Source organism: Chaetodon auriga, chromosome 5, assembly GCF_051107435.1.
Source record: "Chaetodon auriga isolate fChaAug3 chromosome 5, fChaAug3.hap1, whole genome shotgun sequence".
Classification (NCBI taxonomy): domain Eukaryota; kingdom Metazoa; phylum Chordata; class Actinopteri; order Chaetodontiformes; family Chaetodontidae; genus Chaetodon; species Chaetodon auriga.
In genome coordinates, this window is record NC_135078.1 from 23,150,653 (window position 1) to 23,172,137 (window position 21,485).

Below are 21,485 nucleotides of genomic sequence, written 5' to 3' on the forward strand. Positions count from 1 at the left end.
TTTTAGTCTACAAATTGGCTCAATTACGTGGTTGATTTTCTGCTTTGAGAAATGTGGCTTGCTATGTACATTCGGAGCAGGGCAAGCACACATTTCATGTTTGGATTTTCACATGTCGAGATCAAGCTGAATCCCATTAATGTCAGATTTTGCTGACACACAGGGATGTACCCTCTCTCTGTCCCGATGCATGCCGAGGTCGGCTCCAGCCCCCTCGCCCCTGCCAGGATGAAGCGGGTAGAGAAAATGGATGGGTGGATGGATGATTCAAATAAACAGCAGGCTTCATCACAATCTTCCACAGCGAATCTGCCATCTTTGCTGCAGATGTCCTGCCGCTGCAGAAAGTCACAGATTTTAACATTAAAGCCCCAGAAAACTTGGTTTCAAGTTTTTAAGTACAGCCTCGATTCCCGAAGTTGTTTGGGACACTTTGTAAAACGAAAATTAAAAACAGAATGCATTTTCAAGCCAACTGTGTTTACCGACAACAGTTTAATGAAGTGTTCCCACGCCTGTGTAGTAATATCCTTTATACAATCATGAGTTTCACAAAGTGGTGTAGGACACTAAGTGGTGACTTCACTGAGGAGGAAATTGCAAAAGGTATAAGAGTTGTAAGGCTGCTGGCATAAAGAGTCTTGAATCAATTACGAGCACAGCTCACATGTTCTTACCTGTTTGTTCAGGGATGAGTTCAGTGACTCTCCATAAAAACTGGGTTACTGGTGTTATTGTCCAAACATACAAAAGGGAATGAGGATACTGAGGATTGCAATAATTATGTATGTGTTGCACTTGTGAGTTGCTGTGGTAAGTTCTTTACTAATATACTGAATGTAAGGTACAAACTCTCTGAAGTATTTTGAAGGAAAACAAAAATTCATTCAAGCCATTCATCTATGTTTAAACATTACTGTTACAGACAGATAAACCGAGGACTGAAGAGGAGAAACGTTTCGCATCTCTTTAAACAGCTTAGTTTGTGCTAAAGATCTGTCTTCAGACAGAAACGCAAATTGAGAAATCTCACATTCAGACTTCTGACTTTATTTATGCAGGACAAGAAACTGAGAGAAATGAGGCTTTAGTGTTTGAATGCACTCAGGCATGAACTCAGTACGAAGACCTTAAGGCTCTTAGTTTAGATATGTTACCGTACATGCAGCTCACCAGCACAGCATACCCATGACTTGCTCTAATGATCGCGGGTATGTTGACTATGAGCTGCTGATTACAGCTCAGTGCAGTTTTAATCAGAGCTTCCTCCTCTCAGCAGCCACAGCGACCAGGAAGAACTGGCTGATTTTCTCCAGTGGTCTCTGATCCACGCTCCCATCCAAGACCAAATACTAGGCTCTCCTCAGCTCGCCTGTGCCCCTCCCTGAGTTTGCTGGTGCATGAGACTTGCGGGCATTGTTGGCACTGCCATGGCGAGGTTTACCAAATGCATTGCAGCTCTGAGATCAGCCGTGTGTAATGGTGTGATGGCTTACAATGGAGCAGTGAGGATTTTAGAACAAAGATGTTTTGGGGAGCCCAGTTTAAGGCTGCTGGCAGCCATGCCATGGTTACTGCTATAAAAGGCTGGCATCGGGGACAGTAGAATGGACGGTGAAGGGGGGACTGCTTGGTGGTCAGACAAAGTTTTTTTGAACTTTCTAAGGTCAAGCTCAATCACAGCTGCATACTCCCTGTCACAGCGGAGCGCTTGTTTTTTCTCTCTCTCCCTCTTCCTTTTTGTTTTTCTTTACTTCATTGCATTCCTCTTGAGTCTCATAGATCAGACTTGTGATTTTATCCGCTAGTCTTCTGCTGTTGGAGAGCATGAAGATCCACATTCAGCAGCCAGACACTTATATAACATAGGCTTGGTTTGCATTAGTGTGGATTCATATGCACATGCTGTGTGGCTTCACTAGGCCTTCCTGAAAGAATCCCTAAAGCATGTATGTCTGTCAGGTAGATGCCCTTAAGATTGGTTCACAGCAGGAGAGGACGTGGGTGCCTCTATTCTTGCACTCTGATGATATGGAATATGTGATCTTTTGAGCCTGCTGTTATTATGCTGCGTTTATCCTGCGAGGAATCACAGGGAGACGTCCCAGTGATCGTTTCTGGTAAAGGCTTCCTGGCACGCACTGCTAATCTACCCACTCGCTAAGGAAAAAGGAGAGGAAAATTGGACCCAATTGAGAACAGAGACATTGTTCAAAGAGTTGCTGAATTGGAAGCGGGTGCTGGCATCGGACACATGAATCTTTGACTCCGTCAGTGCCACTGTGTCAGCGCCGAGCTCCAGCATCAGCTCCCACTTCAGTCTCAGACATGTACCGGTTCAAAGAGGCGGGTGGAGACGGCTGTCCCTGGGATGGAGCCTGTGTGACAGCGATGCCAGCTGATGACGGCTGAGGCAGAAAAACTCGGTGAGCTTTGTTGTGAAAGCCATACTGTTGTCTGTGGACTGTTTTCCTGGACTGTGCGCAGACCTAGAAGAAAGCAATCACTTTGTTTCCCCAGCAAACTGGAAGTTGCGAAGCTGTTTGGAGATTTCTTGTTTTGCATGCTGCAGCAGTGCCTGAGTGTGCTCTGTTATCAGTCAGCGGTCAGTATCACAGGTGGACATGCTTGGGTGCCAGACAGTGTTGTGGTTAAAAACAATTAGTTTGTTGGGATTCCTGACAGTAAAAGTGTCTGGCTTGAGTTATGTGCTGTGCAGACTTGGTCCAGGTGTGCTGAGTGTTTAGTGCGAACATGTGCCTGAGGTGGGTTTCACCGGTGGCTCACTCCTGCTCTCTCATGACATAATGAAACTTAAATAAATCAACCTTTGCCTGCAATGTTGTAACTGTGTGCTGCAGCTACAATGAAAAAGGGCAATTGCACTTCAGCTGAAACCTGTAGTTTATGAGCTTCATGTGTACAGTAGGCATGCAGCGCCCTCTTCTGTCAAAAGTCCAATATTCACTTAACCAAGACTTTCCTGCCTGAATAACACTGTTGTTTCTACAGTAAGTGTTCAGTTTAGCTGAGTGAGGGTCTCGCCACGTGGAATGACTTCTCTCATGTCGTGACCAGGGACACTGTGTATAACCACCGTGAATAATTGTGACATTTGGCCTGCATCTGGAACCCATCGAAGTACATGCTGGCTCCGTATTTCCCGTCAGACCAACGCTAGAGTCAGTGCCAAACATCTGTTGCCACACAATCTATCATCTATCAGCTGAGGGGCCGAAGTACAGCTCTGATGTAAACGGTAATGAAGATAAAAACCGTTGATGTGGGTTGCTGTGATTGTTGAGACTGATGGGCTGCAGCAGAGGAATGCTGGGTGTGACTCATGCAATAGAAACTTTATTTGAGAGCGCAGGGCACCAAATACAATCCAACAATGACAAAGCGTGTTGTTTATTCTGCACTCGAAACCAAGGGACTCACTCAGGTTTCAGTCAAATGTGATAAGGGTGACGACGATGAAGCAGAGTTGTCTCAGTGGTTCTGTATGTGATGCTTCTCCAGGTGGATCTCAGTTAAGCTACTGATAAATCTCTCCCGCTCTGATCTTGACTGGATGTATCCTACACGATGGTGGGTCAGGCTTTCTTTTATTCCAGGTTGTCGTACAGTTCAGTCACCTCAGATTTAGAGCTTCCTGAAACAAGGAAAGGTACATTTGTTCAGTGCCGATGTGTGCTTTGTGTAGCAGTAATCCAGAAACACTGGAGGTGAATCTCTGCGTCTGCACTGGACGTCGCTCTTGTTGTGATGCTTCACAGTAACATTGCATGACGCTCTATGAACTTGCAAGCTGTCTCAATCGATTCCTCAACTCTGAACTGCAAAGTTGCTCTCAGCTGCTGCAGGAAGTTGGACTTTCATGCTTACTGATTCTCTCTTTTGCTTTCGTTGTCCTCTTCCACAGGAGTTCTCCCCTTCAGACTTCAGAAATAACTCCGTGTCCAGCAGAACCCCGACCCCACCGGGGCGCTACTCACCCCATAGCCCCATCGATCGGGACGTGCCCATGTCCCCTCGTCGCAGGTAAAGACCACTCGTATCACACGTTAAATCACCACAATTCACTGCAAGCATCATGTGAATCACATCAGCTGATACTGATACACACCTGTAATCTTTTAGTTGCACCATTTGTTGCAGTGAAACATGAAGTAATTTTACAATCTAACCAGACATGCTCGAGCTATTCTTAATCTGTCACTGCATCTATGGGGAAAAAAGGAAAAACTGTACTTTATTGAATATGAACAAGATGCTTTTACAGTCCACAACATGCACAACATGCAGAGCAGCATTCACTTTTCACTTGATTTTAGTTTTTTAAGGCTTCATGAGTAAAAAATGAAAAAAGTTTTTACTCTCATATGATATTATATTAAAATATATACAAATTAGCATTTTAATTTATAAAAATAATAGAAACTTCAAAGTGTAAAGTACAACCTAAAGCTTCCACATAAACAGTGACAGGATGGTCTCCTACCTCACAATATTGTTTGATACACAGGCACAGTCATTCAGCGCCATCTATAGGCCAGTAGTGGTTACACCCACAGATTCAGGCCAAAGAAATCAGCATGACCTGGTCCTGAAAAGCTTGGTCATTTCATACATGCTGGAAAAACAACAGGAAAAGCTTTCAGTATAAGCTGGTCTAGCTGTGATGACTACCTTTGGTAAAATAAGTCGTGACAGAAGTGCTGATTCAGCTGTATGTATTTTCACTGCAGGGATATTGTATTAAATTACATGAGATCGGATCAGTGGTTATGATATTGCAGCATGACCCATTTCTTGGATTTTAAATGGGAAGCCAGTTTCTGCTACACACATTTCTGTGTGTTTGTAATTATTGTTTCCTCCTTCCAGAAGTGTGTGTGGAAAAGCAGTTGAAAGTGCAAATGGACTGAAAAGTCTGTCAGAGCAGCACATTCATTGAGTGTGAGTCAGCTTGTGAATTTGCCGCTCTGCTGCAGCTGAGTCTTGGTGCTTTGAGCCATTTGCAGCTGCACTGCACAAAATGAATTTTCAGCCTTTGGGAAACTCTATATTGTGTCCACCACCTACACTGCAGTTTGCTTTTTCCTGCTTCGCCCCCTCTGATGAGGTGATGTAGCTGTAATTTGACTCAGCTCACAGCTTGCAGGTGCTGCCCTCTGAGCATTTGTTTTTGGATTCGCTCAGACTCACTGATGTTTTTTGTCCAAGCAGAAATGAAAATCTTCTTTGAGTCTCTCACATAATCCTTTGTGTCCACTGTCTCAGCTGGAGAGCCTGGTGTGGCTGTTTTCACAGTGCCGGATGGTTGACTTTGGCCCCTGTTCCCCCCTGGGTAACCGCGGCTCCTGATATGACATGTCAGCAACTGCAGTCATATCCAAACACTCCATATTCCCAAAAATGTCTGATTTGTACTTCTCCCCCTGATTGTCCCCCAGTCTGGAGCCCCCAGCCTGCACACCAAGCCTCTCCCTACTCCTCCCCAGCCAATCACAGACTCAGTGACACCCATCTACCCACCCCTTCACGTCGCATGACCAATGAGTTTCAGGCCAGAGGCACACCTTTCAGTCAGACTCTTGTTTTTCTGTCTCGTCTGCTTTTGATAGAGGTGTGTGTTCGGCATCTGCGTGTGTGTGCTAATGTTGTCTTTTCTCTCGTGTGTTCTGAGTCGCTCCGGCAGTGTTAGAAATAAAGGGACATTTACTGGGAAGAATAGCTGAGCTGCCTTTCTTTGTTCCATCGTTCTTTACTTGTGAGGTGAGTCATGTCATTTTGTCTTTTTGTCATTTGGATTTCTTTTGTTAGGAAGTACCGACTTAGGTTGAGGTGTTTGTACTGAGCCAGTTTGAGCAATGTGGTTGGAATTTAGCCTTGTGATCTTGGATGTGTTTTGGCTACATGCATGTGCGATGAGGAGATCATTATCATTGTTCGTCTGTTCTAAGTCTGGCTATGGAATCCAGCACACATTCATCTTAGATGCAGACATTGTGCAGATACGAGAACATTTAAAAGCACAATTCCCAAATGACAAACTACCCACGAGTTGTCTGTACTAACTAAAATGTAACTGCGAATCCGTGCACTCGACCGCTTGTTCAGATGCCCTCTCACCCTCATTTCTGTTTGTTTTCCTCCCATTTGACCCAAACTTTCCATTTGTCTCGAGATAGCACTTTCAGAAGGGATGGTGAGCGAAGGGAAAAGGGGGAAACGGACTGAGGGTGGAGCTGAGCATGTGGAGAACTTGGAGGGTGTTCTTTAGAGGTCTGTTTTCAATTTGAAGCATGTTCAGTGATGCAGAGGAAAGGGTCTGAGCATTTGCTTTGGCCGCATATTTGTTGTCTGTTTGCCATCTCCTGTTTCAGCCATGTTCATTTCGCGGGAGGCCAAAGCCTGAAGCTGAAATCCAGGCAGGAACAACATGCGTATGAAAACACATAGACAGCCATGTTTGATGCTTAGAAAACCCCTGTGAACATACACTATGAGATGTAGTTTTATAAGCAGCACAATGAGGAAAACTTGTGTATTTATTCTTTTGCATATCTGAATTAAACCCATGACTACGATGTTAAAGTGCTGACTTTCAGCTTTAAGGGAGACTTTCTCATCCACAGTACCCCTGCTAAACAGCTATTAAACTCAATCCAACTGAGCACGTGCTCCTCAGACTGAAGGCAAAAGCCTGAAACGAGCAAGAAGTGGAGCTTACTGCTGTACAGGCTTGGCAGAGCATCACCGGGGAAGGTACTGAGTATGTGCTGATGTCTGTGGTTCAGAAATGCCTTAGACTACAAAGGTTTGACACCAAATATGCAACATTATCTGACTTTATATGAGATTACTTATCATTCCAGTAAAATGGGGGATCATGTAGAAAAAGCACTGTAATTCCTACACTGTTCATCCAAACTAAAGCTTAAATAAACTTAAATTAGCAAATTGTCCAACTACTTATGAAATGTAATGTTGTCCTTGTGCACCAATCTAAGTAAAACAAGGCCTCATAGTGCAGTGCCAGTTACATGTGTATGTGAATTCACAGTAATGGAGCCTCTCTATGGGTGAAGCTTAGGTGGTGCACATTCTTCACAGCACAGGTGTCAGTTGAAGAGGAAATATTTCACCATCTTTGTTGCATCTGACAGAAGGAGGGACAGTCAGTCATGTTAAGTTAACAGAGGCTGACAAGTTGGCTGCAGGTGGAAGGCATCAAACCGCACCTGGCCTGACTGGTATACCCAGCCAACCAGTTCCTGTTGAGAGAAACACTCACCAGCTCCCTCCAGACAAACACAGTGACACCAGAGCAGGCTTTGTGTCTCTGTGTTTGTTTTTACTCACTGGCACATCATCCAGATTTGAATGCATACGTTTCCTCAGCAGGGGTAGGGAGAGATTGGTATGCAGCCGCACATTAAGTATGGAAGAAGCAGTAAAACGTAACCACTTTTCCACCACACCAGGGGTAAAGAATTTGCTCGTAAAGTGAGCCACTGGTCTTTTTTTCTAATTTCTTAACGAGTTGACAGTTTGTAGTACCCAAAGGTGAAAGCTTCCTCTCCCCTCCTGCACCCTCCTGTGCACTGAGTGTCTGGAAACACCCACAAGATGCTGTGGAGAGAAATTACACCGCTAGAACAGTTAGAGGCAGCTTTTTCTTCTTGTTTCTCGGCAGCTTAGCCTTAAGAACAGTGGTCTGGTAAGGGGATATGACGGGGTCCTGTTGAACGTCTGCGATTGGACGCTGTTTGGCCTCTTGCCTGTGGTGTGCAATCTAGACTTCATGCTAGAAGGTCAAAGTCTCGAAGCCAGCTGCATTCATTTCCTCTGGATTTAGTTAAACCAGACTCACAAGTCTTTCGTAAGCATACATTTTCTACTCAACACATCAGCACAACGCATGATTGTAGTGGATGTGATGACCTGTAACCTGTCATATATGTTTTATTTGCAGCAGTTCGAGCTCTGACTTTGCCATGCAGAGGTTCGACAGGGACTCGGAGGTGTACAAGATGATCCAGGAAAATAAGGAGTTCCGCACGGCGCCTCGTCAGTCCAACACCTTTAAAATGCTGCAAGAGGTCCTGGAGGCTGATGAGAAAGGTTAGAAGCTCTCTGTATTTCAGACTAATGCACACAGATGACAACAGTCACTGCCTGTACTGCAATACTGAATAATCACTGCACAAATATTCACACACACACACACACACACACACACACACACACACACACACACACTCTACTTTGGGTTCAAATCATCTAATTTTTGTGAAAAATGTCTAGAAAATGGCTGGGACATGAATGTTGCTGCTCCGATTTTAAAATCATCCCTGTTAAAAACGCATCATGCAGAACAAGCCAGCATGAATTGGACCTCCATGTGGTCGTCACCTGTGAAAGATGTAGAGAAAAGCTGTCCTGTGTGCAGTTTATATCGAACAGCATATCATGCAATGCATCTGTGCTCCTTTCCTCCCTCTGCTTTGATAAACGGATAAATCCAGAGTGTAATAACATTCTTTCATGACGGGATAATGACCAATGTGTGGAAAACTGGTTCGTGAAGCGCATCCCATGAGCGCTGAGCTTCCGATGACGAGTGGGAAACACAAACAAGCTCCGCTGACAGAGAGCAGTGAAGTGTTGATGAGCAGACAGACTATCAGAGCATCCCTACGAGCAGCTGTGTTTGTGTGTGTGTGTTTGACTCCAGAGGCAGCCCAGCGGTTCCCAGGGAAGCTCTCGCCCAACGTCCCCAAACCCACCACATCAGTAGGAGGAGTGAAAAAAACCCACGTCTGTGAGAAGTGTGGCACCAGCATTCTGTAAGTCCACTGTCACCTGCAGTGACACGTTCACCCGAACAACACAGGTGTGTGAGCAAACGTGATGATGATTTGCCCTGCGGTGAAGGATGTTCCACATGCAGAGTGAGATATTAAGACAACCGGTTATGAGGTTAATTACTGAATTATTATAACTAAGTCAAGTTGAAACAAATCCACCAGCAGGGCAGTTTTACTTCTTTCCACAGCAGATGAAATGCTTGAGTTTTTTTGACTGAAGTGATACAGATTATTTTGGATACTTAGATAATCTGCCTGGACAGGTAACGCTGCCCTGGAACAAAATTTGCTGCCACATTTGCGATGCATTTGTTTATAGGAAAACAAGATTAAAGATGTCTTGAACATGCTAATGTATTTGCTGTGGCGTCAACTTGTCTCTTTCTCTTTAAGATACAAATGTTTCTGTGATGACCTTAGCATCTCTGGGCTTGACTTACATTGAAAACGAGGAAATGTGCGGTTGTACGATGTCTGACTGCATTCATCTCCTCCAACAGCACGGTGGCAGTGCGCATCACGGACGACCACTTCCGCCACACAGAGTGCTACACCTGCACAGACTGCGGCCTTAACCTCAACATGAGAGGCCACTTTTGGGTCGGAGATGTGATGTACTGTGAGAAGCACGCCAAAGAGAGGCACCAAGGTATTTCCCCACGAGCCACCGTGTCCCCTCGCCAATGAGGCCGCCGCTCCTCGCCTGCCCCCGCTCTGGACGTAGAGTGCTGCTTGTCTGCCTGAAGCTCCACCTCATCTGACACAGTTATAGACCTTGGGATGGGGGCGTGGAGGTGGACACTGGTCAGCGATATGGCACAGGATGTTCTTTTCTGATAACATTTAACCATACTTTGCAATATTATGATTCACTTTCTTGCCTTTCTTGTAATTGTATGAGCATTGGGGCTTTGTTTTTCATATGGCTCAGCCTCCAGTCTCTTTAGGTTATTATTAGCTCTAACGATGCACAGCTGCCCTGGACTCCAGCCACATCACAGTGTACCAAGGCCAGATTTACATAGCACAAATGCTTTAGACAAACTCAACAGGACTGGCTCTCTGACTCTCCGAGGATCTGGATAATCATTTGAATCTCCTGCTGGCACAAAGGGACCAAAATCTCATCTACACTGCATGCCATTTTAAAGAAGTACTGTACACAGACAGTGCTGTGTGTGTGGGTGTGTATGGGTGCATGCTTTCACATGCAGAGGTGTGGTGGCTTCTGCATGACTTCCTTGCATCTGTGCGTGTGTGACTGTGTGTGCACGAGAGAGAAGGGAAAGGGGGTCCGAGTTGAGTACAGACGGAAAGGAGTATGTGAATTTTGCGCTAGAGTCAGGCCAAAAGCCCTTGAGTTTTTCTATATTTCTTTTGTAAGCAGAATTTAAGAGTAGAAATAATGAAAAAAATACATATATGCTGACTTGTTTTGCTGTTTTGTTGCTTATGAGGGACTATAGATTCATTCACTATACAGATATTTTTGATGTTTTTGTGATTGAGCTGTATTCTTTAATATAGACCATTTAAAATGCATAATGTATGCACAGGACATTTCGTGTGAAAAGAGTTGATACTACACTTGTCCAGTCACAGCAGTACTCAGAGATCCACTATAATGTTCGCATTTCATGTGGCACTTAATAAAATCACACAACCTGAAGCTTCTTCAGTGATGATGACTGTGTTTGAATAAAGAGTGGGTAGAGGGTAAATGTCTTCCTAAACCACGACTGCTCCTTCACGCTTTGGTGCTTCCTGCTCTGACTTCCAGTATTTTCACATCAAACACAAAAGTTTGTTTCTCTTTGCCACACAGCTATGGCAAATATTTAACTCATAATGATTAACATTTATAGATAAACAAAATAATTTCATGTTCCTGATGATGCTTTAGATCATAAAATTGCAAGTCTTTAAGTGTCACAGCTGCCACGTGGTTGCGTCTCAGCAGTAAAACACAGGTGTAACTCATTACATTAATGATGACTTCATATCAGACAGCATGCACAGCAAGAGGGCCCTGCAAGTGGGGGTGCGTTCATTATTAATGTTATTAATGACAGCTGTGTCTTTCTTTCTATGACTTGTCAAAATATCTGAAGTGAAAATGGCCTCCTTACAATACATGTAAGTACCCCAACTAATCATTAACCTTCTGTCATTTACCACTCAAAACTGAAAATAGGTTTAAAACGTGACTTCATATCAGAACTCTCTATTTGGGATAAACGTACTTATGCAAATGATTCCTTGTTAATGCCAGGAGACATATTACAAAGCAAACATGAAAGAGTTGCACTGTTGACACCGACTTGTCTCTGTTTGAGTCACGCCGCCGTCAATTTCACCGCACATTTACATGTAAAAGTACAAGATCTTTGAGGCTTTTCCCTCAAACTGTTCAGACACGCCTGAAACCATACGACTGACAGCTGCATGGAGGACACGTTCCTGCTGGAAGAGGACAGGTTTGACACGGAGGATGTTACCCACATCTGACGGGGTCCAGCTATGCAGCACGTTGGAGGTCTAACATGGATCAAAGCTGAAGGTAACAAACAGCAGGGGTCTCTGTGTGTTCTGTCAGCAGGACTGAACCCCGTCCCCCTTTGTTGGAGTCCAACTGCAATCAAACTGCAAAGATCATTTCAAACAATATTCATGTAATTCACGCTGCTGGCCAGAAGAGGGCACCATTATTACGGTTTGAAAAGCGTCTGACCTGAACTGTAAAAGTCACAGTACTGCTGTGACTGTACAGAAAGTTTATCTAAATGTTGAAGAGCTGAAATACGGTTAATTTTAATGTAAAAGGACAATTTTGTTCCCTTTGGAGACATGTGAGAGTAGAAATGAGGACTGGTTTATGTAAACATGGAGCAAACAGCCCAGGTGAAAACGTAGTTTAGTGGATTAGAAATATAAAATATAGAAAAGTCATTACAAGTACACTTCATATACGTTTATGAAGCGTACTTCTAAACAGATGCCATTCAGTTCTACTTAAATGCATTAAAAATGAATATACTGAATTCGCAATTAAGTATACTTGAAGGCAACAAAAATATTAAATAACGGCCGATGCTACATTAAAGGTCCAGTGTGTAAGATTTAGACGGATTGATCGGCAGAAGTGAAATGTTTGTTTTCATTTGTGTGTAATCACCTGATCACTGCATTTTCAAGGTCTTTTGTTGAACTGCCGTGCTTCTACAGCAGCCCAGAGTGGACAAAATATAACAATGGTTCAGAGCCTTTTGCATTTTTTTATGGTTGTAATCTGCAACCTCACCACTAGATGCCACAAAAACCTAAACTGTTCACCCTTTAAATGCTTCTGCCACTGTTAGGTCTACTGCTAATATTACATTTTAATGATGACAGAGGTATTTAGTGCTGCAAAATATATCACCGCATTATGATTTGATAACCCCATAAATTGTGGGAGCAGTAGGTTTAATGTCCCCATAAATCCTTAATTAAAACCATTCATCCAGGAAATGCTCATGACTGCAGGACTGACGTGGAGATTGACAGAGGGCGGGCCCTCTGCGTGCTGCTGGTCACGCCACTAGATGTCATGAGCTCCCCAAGAAAGACTCAGCACCAGCCGACGGCCTTAGAGAGCCTGATGTTTGCTTCCCGGCTGGAAGTTTTCTTTTGTTTATCCTTTGGCAGAAACACAAGCCTGAGCTATGCCTCAGTCTCAGCAGTCCCTCGGTCTGCTTCCCATCTCTGATTGCACTGAAAACCTCATTATTTTGAACTTTTTCTGCTCTAGCGTGTGATGTGAAGGACAACAGGAACACGCACAACACGAATCATCAAACAGCCATCTCACGTATCGTCTGTCCGGCATCCCAAAACTTGCGTAACTTCCACCAAAATCTCCCCAAAGACATTATCTCAGTTCTGCTTTTTGAGCCTCGGAGCTTCTCTGCGTTCCACCTTTCCTTCCTGACAGTCTCCCCTTTCTCAATACCCCACCTGGAATGGAGTCCAGATGTGGAACAGGGAGAAGGAGAGATTGCTTGCTTGGCTATAAGGAGCGAGAGGGGGCTGTGGGGTGCACAGAGAGAAAATGTTGGAACGACATTAAAGTTTGTCTGGATGCCATTAAGTACAATTTGATGTAATGTGCAGTTTGGGACGTGACATTTTAAATGGAAACTGTGCTTTCCAGATGAGAGAGATTTGGGCCTTGTGGAGTTGGAGGGGGGTGTTGTACTTGAAGCCTTATTTAACAGCTTGGATAAACAGCCCTCTGTTTCGTTGCTGAGCAGGCGCCCATCCACTCCTGGTGCTTTCTTTCAATAATCATGCTGGTTTTCTGAGCCTGCTCCAGTGTACAGTATCATATACAGGAATAACAAACCCTGGGTCCACTGTGTGGGTCAGAGCACAGTGCACCATTATACTGCCGGGCATACTTGCACGACTGAGGTGCCTGCAGTCTGGGTATGTCAGTGAATACATGTCAAGCCCAATTGCATAGAGTCCCTTTTCAAACACTTTCCTTGTGCACCTTCTCATGTTCTGAAATGCTCTCCAGATTTGAATCGCTTCGGCTGCCGTCCTCCCGGGCCTCTCGTATATCAAAAAGTATTTTTAAAACAGAAATCTGTGGAGTCCAGGACTGTATTTTGGGAACTTTCCATACACACAGGCAAAAATGTGAAAAGGAGACTTTGAGGAAGTTTATGATTCCTTGTATTTGTTGGACTGATTCTTTTAGAGGGGAAAAAATTTAATGTTTTTAAAAATATTATTCTTTCAACAAGAGATTTGAGTTTTTGGAGTATTTTTCTACCTCTAAATCTAAGTATGTAGAGATAGATGGATCAGCATGCAGCATCTGTTAGGCCACGTATTAAATCTACTCTGGCAACAAAAACAACATCTTGTTTGCAAAGAACAGCCCTCTCACTCTCAGCTGATTTTGAATTCGGCTTCCAAACTTGTTCATGTTCAGCAGGTTAGTTGTCAGACCTGCAGAAGCTCATTTGCCTTCAGTGGCAAGCTCACTTCCATTGCACCATCCTCTGTCTAACTGGAGCCATCACCAGGTAGAAACTTGCATTAAAGAGCCTATCTATTGCAATGTTTTATGGGGAGCTCACTGCTGCCGATGGCCTCCAAGTGGACATGAAAATAACTGTTTCTGGAGCAGAAAAATATGGCACTATGTCATAAAATTGACATCCACAAAACGACAACTCAGCCTCATTTTATATTCTGGATCAAATTGTTCCACACTGTCATAACTCTTTCTACAGCAACACTATAGAATTTACTGAAGTGTATCTATAAAAGTCTTTACTTCCTCTCCTTCCCGCTGATTGAATGAAAAGCCTTTGATCCACTGAAACACACAATACACAAGAGACCTGCAGCATTCATTCATAACTTCAGCTGGCTCCCCCAACGCAATCAAGACCTTCCTGTCTTCTACAACCTGGATGGAAACAGCCAATTCAAATCAAAAAGCAGCAAAAAAATCAAAATATGGCACTGAGCTCATTTATATGACTATAAACCTCTTCTTCATCGTCATCATTACTGCTGTCTTCCCATTTACAACAACCTTTCTCTTACAAGACCCTCTAAAGACACAAAATGATGATTTGTGTTCATCACTTGTAATGCAAATGTAAATTAAATCCAGCAGAAGAGATGCAAATTATTTAGACTTTATGTATTTATTTAATTTTTTTTTTTTTTACACCATATCCTTTAGGCCAATTATAACACAGAAAAAAAGCCTTGTGGACCTTGTGATGACGTTTGATGAAGGTGAGCTCAGGTGGGTTTACCCTGGTCACATGTAGACCCTCCTCTCTGGCTCTCTCAGGCGGACTGGATGCGCTAGGACCGCGGGGACCAGAGCGCAGACGGAGACGGAATGGGCGCACTTGGGGTAGTTAGTAAGTGAGTTTGAGTGTGACAGAGGCAAGTAGGCAAAACCGCTAGATTTTGGGAACTACACAGGACCCGATCCAGACCAGCTCACTTCTGGTCCTCTGGACAGAATTTCTGCCAATTTAAATTAATTTCAGTTTGAGAGAAGCCTGCGGAGACCTCCGGGATCGGGAAAAAACACGGAGGGAAACTTTTACGAGCAGCGAAACAACTGACAAAAGTTTTAGAATATACTTTTTCCTTTACTCCTTCTTATAGATGACAGTGTGGCTCTGGGTGGATGCTCAGTCGTGAATCTCGTCAACCCCTGGATTAACTTTTAGAGAGGGAGATAACGGTAATGTGGACACTCCCAAGTGTCCTAAAAGTGATGTAAATCTCTGAAGGTAATCAAAACGACCTCCAACTTTTTAAGACGGGATACTGCGCCGGTTTTGGGAGTTTCAGACGTTTGGATGGACTCACGCATCCCTTCAAGGTATTAACTATTTGGAGCAAAGGGATCCGTGCGCCCGGGCTGCCATGACATAACGGGACACTTTTGGAAAACCAGTGCTGAATATTTCTGACATAACCGGATGATGAGTGTTCAGTGCTGAGCGGCCATTCATTCAAGACCTGAAAGATCATTTTGTTCCCTCTCGCCCTCCTTACACCCCCTGGAAGCTTCATGGTGGAGATATGGGATGACTGGAGGCGGGGGTGCAGCTGAGGTGAGATCCAGCCGAAGGACAATGTTTGCGCCCGGCGTTGGCATCCCTCTGCTGCCGGGGCGTCTGGTACTGATGCTGCTCCTGCTGTCCGCCTCCGAGCCGAGGCTCTCCCAGGCTTGTCCCGGGTTGCTGGCCTCCACCAGCGGCTGCAGCTGCACGGACGAGCGGTCCAAGGCGCACAGCGTCCAGGCTGTGGGGAGAAGGGTCAGCTGCAGCAAGGAGGAGCTGACTGAGCCTCCGGATGGCAGCCTGCTGCCCAACAGGACCGTTACTCTGTGAGTTGGAACAGTCTGACAAGTTTACTGTTACCTCTGAAATGATGACATATATGATGATCCTGTGTGGCCTATAGTGCAGGCTTATTCTGTGGCACATGCTCACCTTTCATTATACCTCATATAATGTCCTATAAAGATACAAGGAAACCCCTGTCATGCTGCATTTCATGCTGGAACAGCTTTGGCCACAGTTGCAGTCTAAGTGTGAACTTTGACTGGTGGAGGATCCACAGTGTTTCCATGTGACAACACAGGATTTAACTACCTGAATGTTTAGTTTTGATGGTGTATGTTACATCCAGTACATGCATATGACAAACTGAGCGTACAGCGTTCCAATCAGGCCCACACACCCATGACTCTGAACCCATGACCTTAGGTTTAACTGTATTGAGGACTTGCTGCAGTAATAAGACTTATTAGGTCAGAAGTTTACATCTTGATCTAGTTTAACTGTGTAGTGGAGGGCTGAGCGTCGCCTCTCTGTAAAGAATTAGGAGGATCAGTGAGAGGGCAGGCTGACTGCAGCCATCATCTGGCCCTGCCTCTCTGACACAACTCTGTCACTTTAAATTTGACTGTGACCCAGCCAGGCAGCTCTGAGTTCAGCTTTCTCTTTCTCCCACCACCACCTCCGCCCTGCGCACATGGTCCAGCAGACTTGGCCGTGCAAAGCTAGAATAAGCAGAAACAAATTCCATCTATTTTATATTAAAAAACACCAAAACCATTTGGTGAGAACTGGACCGCAATGATTCTGGGCTTAGTTTGATATTTTTTAATTAGGAAGCAGTTATTCATTGGTCTATTTGGACAAAACTTGAAAGGGCCACATCACGGGCCAAAACACACTATCTCTGGTGATGGATGGACCACCAATCTGTCAGTGACACATTTTTTGGGTGTGTTTCTGCACAGTTGTAAAGCAGCGCTTTCTTCACAGCTGCTCAGACTTTCTGAAGACGTAGCTCATTCCCACAGTTTGTTACTGTCTGTGTACTCTGACCCAGTGGGGGGAAAGCAAGCTGCATATGGGCACAGTAAAAAAAAAAAAACATGTTCAACTGCCCCACTGCAGCGAGCATATGAGGTAAAGTAAGGGGATTTATGCCCCAGGAGAGTGTAACCTAGCCAGCAGTGCATTTATATGGCCTTATGTTTCTTGCTTAATAAAGGCGGAATAAACATCTGGGGAGCACATTGCTGGAAAGCAGAGGGAAAAAAAGAGGCTTGGGTGGCAGTGGTCGAGGTGATTGAAGATAATCTTCCACCCCAGCATCTACTAATTTTGGTCGAGTTGTTTTTTGTGCAGATGTCCAGCATTCTGTGACACTTTTGCAAAGCTTTCTACGAGGAGCAAACACCCATAATGCACCGTTCTACCTTTACCTTCGCTGGGAACTCTGATGTCTGGAAACTTCATTTTCCTAAAGTTTCGGTGAGCTCCTCGAGCGCCCGTGCTCCCATCGTTGCTCATGACATTAGCTCCAGATGTGGAATGTGAGGAGCTGTGTTGATATTCGTGTTATTCCTGACATTCCTCAACCCGCTCAGAGACTGCAGACAGTATCCCAGGTGCAGCAGGGGAGCTTTCCCCGTGCCCTGCGCCACCTCGGTCCCTCCCCACATCGGACGGCCTGACAGCCACCCCTCTCTCCTGGAGCAGCCTGGAGGAATGCTCTCTTCCATGCTGAGCAGGCAAGGGCTGGAGGACACCAGGCCCAGGGCTTCCGGGGCCGGCTGCTACGTGTAATGCACAACAGCTGGCCCTTGTGAACATTCCAGCTGAGGCCCCTCAGCCTCATGGGAAATCCCAATGGAGATTTGTTTATTAAAACTATTAGCTGGCTGTTTGTTGTTCCTGCCAGCCATAAATGAGCAACCAGTCGCTCCAGTATTATCACCTCCTCCTTTGGCCCTTCAGTGCCTGCGCTACACTTTGATTACGTTACTGTGTGTCCGATTATGCGCTGCACCGTTTCTATAAACTCACACTTATCACCAGTTTAATGATGCATCGTGCTATTCTCAGCCTTATGCCATGAGAGCCGGTCTTCTGTTCCACTTTCCCTCTTTTTCTTCATCTCCAGCTCCCAATTTCTCTTCCCTTCCCACCCCCTCTATCATGAGTTCATCCACACGCAGTAACTCTCAACCTAAATATTTAGTCGTCTTGGTAGGAAACTGCCATGTCCAAACTCCTTCCAGATGTGAGCCTGCGCAGGCTTGTGTTTAGGCCTAATTATGCACGGCTGCAAAGGAGCTGGATCACTGAGAGAGGAAGAGGAGCGGAAGGGTAGAGAGGGGAAAACAGATAAGAGCGAGAGAGCAAAAAGCGCCGTTTTGGAGGGGAAAGTAGGAGCAAATGATGGAAGCTGAAAAGGGTTTGAAGCGGAGGGGAGAGATGAACATGAGGAGGTGAAGAAGTGGGACGAGGGAACCGAGAGGGGAACAAAGAAAGAGAGCAGAGCAAGAGAAGAGGATGGAGGAGGGAGAGGAGAAGCTTGGCAGGCGGTTCAGAGGGATGTGCCCCTGGAGACTGAAAACTCCCCAGCCCCTGACTAACAGATCTTCGACACTGGGGTGAGAGGGAGGAGGAGGAGGAGGAGGAGGAGACAGGGCTCCTCAGTGCAGCAGCATAGCTTCACTTCATGAAGCATTGCCCCATGTCTCTATTATTATCAGTCTTTTCTGTGTGAAAGAGGAACTTTAGTTTTTTTTGCGCTGAAAAAACAAATCAGGGCCTGTGGATGGATACATATCATAGACGTTCAGCCTATAGCCCCAAAACACATGGAGCAATAACTCGTTTCTCAGCTCTGTGTGGTGGCAGCTGTGTTTGTTTTAATGTTTTAATGGATAACAGACAAATGAAGAGAATGTACAGTGGCAGTCTATGTGTGAATGTGCTGGTGTTTCATAGCTTGTGGTTTTTACCCAAGTCAAAACCGTACTCCTCCCTTGGCGTATTTTGTTGTCATCGTCAGTGACTGATGGCTCTGGCTCAGTGGGTGCCAGCCTGAATGAGTGGGCACAGATGGTCTGGGTGGGGGGTCAGCGTGCCCACCCTTGGCCTCATGCCCCCTCACCCAAGACAGCTGCGGAGCAAGACAGTTGCTCCCAGCGTGGTTGCACTTGAGCCCAGTATGTCAGTGTTGCTGGCTGGTTGTCAGGGGGTAAGATAAAAATATTCCAACTAGGGCAGTAATATTTTTATCAGTGAGGGTCACAACTGCATACGAGCAGCTGTGAAAGTTCCACTTTATACTGGGGAGGCTGCGTCTTAGCTTCGGCTTTCTCTTCATAGCAGTAGTTGATCCGGTTAGCTTAGCTTAGCAGAAATACTGGAAACAGAGGGGAATAGCTAGCCTGCTCTGTCCAAAACTAGCAAATTTTTATGTTAGTAACTTCAAGACTTTTTAAAGATTTTTTTTCATGTATTGAAAGCTTTCAGTTGCATTTGACTTCTTGGGCAGCTAAAGCCATTTAAAAACGGCAAAAACTCGGCTGCATTGCTCTCTGCAGACTGAAATAGTTGAAGTGATGGTTTCACCGCAATTCAATAAGTCAGCAGTGCAACAGCGGTTTTCTGCACATTTACTCTTAATTTACTGTTAATTATCTTTTCCATGGGGTGCCTCATTAGGGTTTCTTAAAACAATAGTCTGGATTTTTGGAAATAGGCTTTTTTATTACTGTTTCTTCAGGTAACTACTGCTCCTTTTTTACACATTTTACACATCTGTTTTTTTTTACAGATTAAAGAAATGAGATGTAATATGTTCATTAATGAGCTTCAGAGGTGATGGCAGCCAGATTTTGTTCCCTTCTGACAAAGCCAGGACTAAGCTAAACTAAAGTAAGCTAATTGGGTCCTGGTTGAGGCTTTATATATTTACCAGACAAAAATGAGAGTAGTATCAGTCTCCTCATTTTGTGTATTTGGGAACCTAAAACAAGAAAGTGATTCCTGAGAATGTTTTTAAAGCATCAGCATATAGTGGTGAAATCTACATAAGTACATTTACTCAAGTGCTGCACGCACAGTGTTGAGGTTGAAAGCCGATAATGTATTTTTTACTGCATTACATTTATTTGGCAAAGTTAATTACTCTGTAGATTCAGATTTTTAATACAAAATAAAATCAATTAATAACATATGATGTAGTATTTCAGATTAAACTACCCAGCGGTATATAAAGTCGTTAATTAGCTCCAGCTTCATCAGCTGCAACATTAAAGCGATGAACATGTTGATGCAGCAATGAAAATACTACTACTACTACTAATAATGATGATAATAATAATGATCCAATAATATGCCACTCTGCATAATCAGTACTTTTACTTTTGGTAATACTAATACTGTAGTAGCATGCTTTTCTTTAAGTAATATTTTGAGTGAAGTATTTCTACATTGTGGTATTGCTGCTTTTACCTATGTAAGTGAAGTACTTAAGTACTTTTTCTAGCACTACCAGTGTAGCTACACCTCATCTTGTCATTGGTTAAACTTCGGTGTGTTGTACTTATTTCAGCCGATCAGAAAGGTTTCGAGGTTGAATGTGCTCATTTAAGAGGACCTAACAGGAGCTTTGGGTGCCTTGTTTTTATGCTTAACCCACATTTGTCTGGCTTCCCTTCATTCAATTTTGGTTCCATTTAGCCGCCCATCACACAGTCTGTTATCGTTTACTGCAGCTCACCTCAACAGTATCATCGATTGGCCACAGCATGAATCCCTTTAATCACCATTTTATCTTCTGAGTCACATCGTCGGCCTCTTACTTGTGGCCCACGTGTGGACGGAAACCAAAGGGCCAGCAGATGTGTCGGTGGTTTATGTTGGGTCTGTGAGTCAGTGTGTTGAGACGGGAGTATGTCGATGAAGCATCATGAACGGTCGCCTTATCAGCAGGGAGAATTCCAATAGCAGGGAGAGCGCTGGACCCCCGGCATTCCTGCAGCGATAGGGTTTATTTATGTGAGGAAAGGTGTTGAGAGGAGGGGGAGCGGGCTCTCCTCCGCACATGTTAGGTGGGGCAGTGGTCAGCAATAAATCAAAAAAGTAAACAAAGGCCTGACACTGGATACTGGGAGCTTTATACTCAGCTGCGGCACCTGCCAATGCCACACAAGCCCCGGGTCTTTACCGTGCCCTCGCAGGTCAAGGTAACACGACCTCAGCGGGACATCTCCACACACCTACTGTGCTGCACTGTAGCTGCCCGCCTGCCCACACGATGAATGCGAATTTCACTTATCACCTTGTGCGTTTGTTGATTAAAAGGCTGCGATATTTCAAAACCTGGCAAAAACAGAGCGACGTGTTGTCATAGTAATCCCATACCCCCGAGTGGCTTTTTGTTATTTTAGTTTTTCCTTTCACGCCGCTCTCTTCTTATCTTACTCCAAAAATGCCTGACTTTGACTTTTCTTTGCCAGTGCTAACTTCCCTCTCCCTGCGTCTGACCACAGCGGCCCCCAAAGTTCCTGCTCTGGGTCGACAACACATGGATACAGATGGAGATAATGGATGTCTGTAGTGGGAATGCCTGTGGCTTCAGTGTGCGTGTGTGTGTGAGTGTGTGTGTGTGTGTGTGTGTTCCGATATGCTTTCTCTTGAGAACTAATCTGTGACAACAGTGCAGTCATCTACTGGATTTCAGCCTTTTTAAGAGAAGAGT

The 21,485-nt window shown here is 44.6% G+C and overlaps 2 protein-coding genes across 5 annotated transcripts in view; both read left to right on the plus strand.

Annotated features, from left to right (window-relative positions):
- pdlim2 (PDZ and LIM domain 2 (mystique)) overlaps positions 1-10,553 on the plus strand; it is a 34,392-nt gene extending 23,839 nt beyond the window's left edge. For 3 of the 4 annotated variants that reach the window (XM_076731879.1, XM_076731880.1, XM_076731883.1), the window contains exons 7-10: positions 3,926-4,044; positions 7,985-8,133; positions 8,747-8,858; positions 9,380-10,553. In XM_076731879.1, the coding sequence (XP_076587994.1) occupies positions 3,926-4,044; positions 7,985-8,133; positions 8,747-8,858; positions 9,380-9,566 (567 nt within the window). In that variant the 3' untranslated portion in view covers positions 9,567-10,553. The remainder of the gene's footprint in view (positions 1-3,925; positions 4,045-7,984; positions 8,134-8,746; positions 8,859-9,379) is intronic. The other variant, XM_076731884.1, reaches the window with a different exon arrangement.
- Positions 10,554-14,880: 4,327 nt separating this feature from the next.
- The window catches only part of adgra2 (adhesion G protein-coupled receptor A2), a 39,542-nt gene continuing 32,937 nt past the window's right edge, over positions 14,881-21,485 (plus strand). Inside the window, exon 1 of the mRNA XM_076731960.1 lies at positions 14,881-15,795. Coding sequence (XP_076588075.1) covers positions 15,494-15,795 — 302 coding nt within the window. The 5' untranslated portion in view covers positions 14,881-15,493. The remainder of the gene's footprint in view (positions 15,796-21,485) is intronic.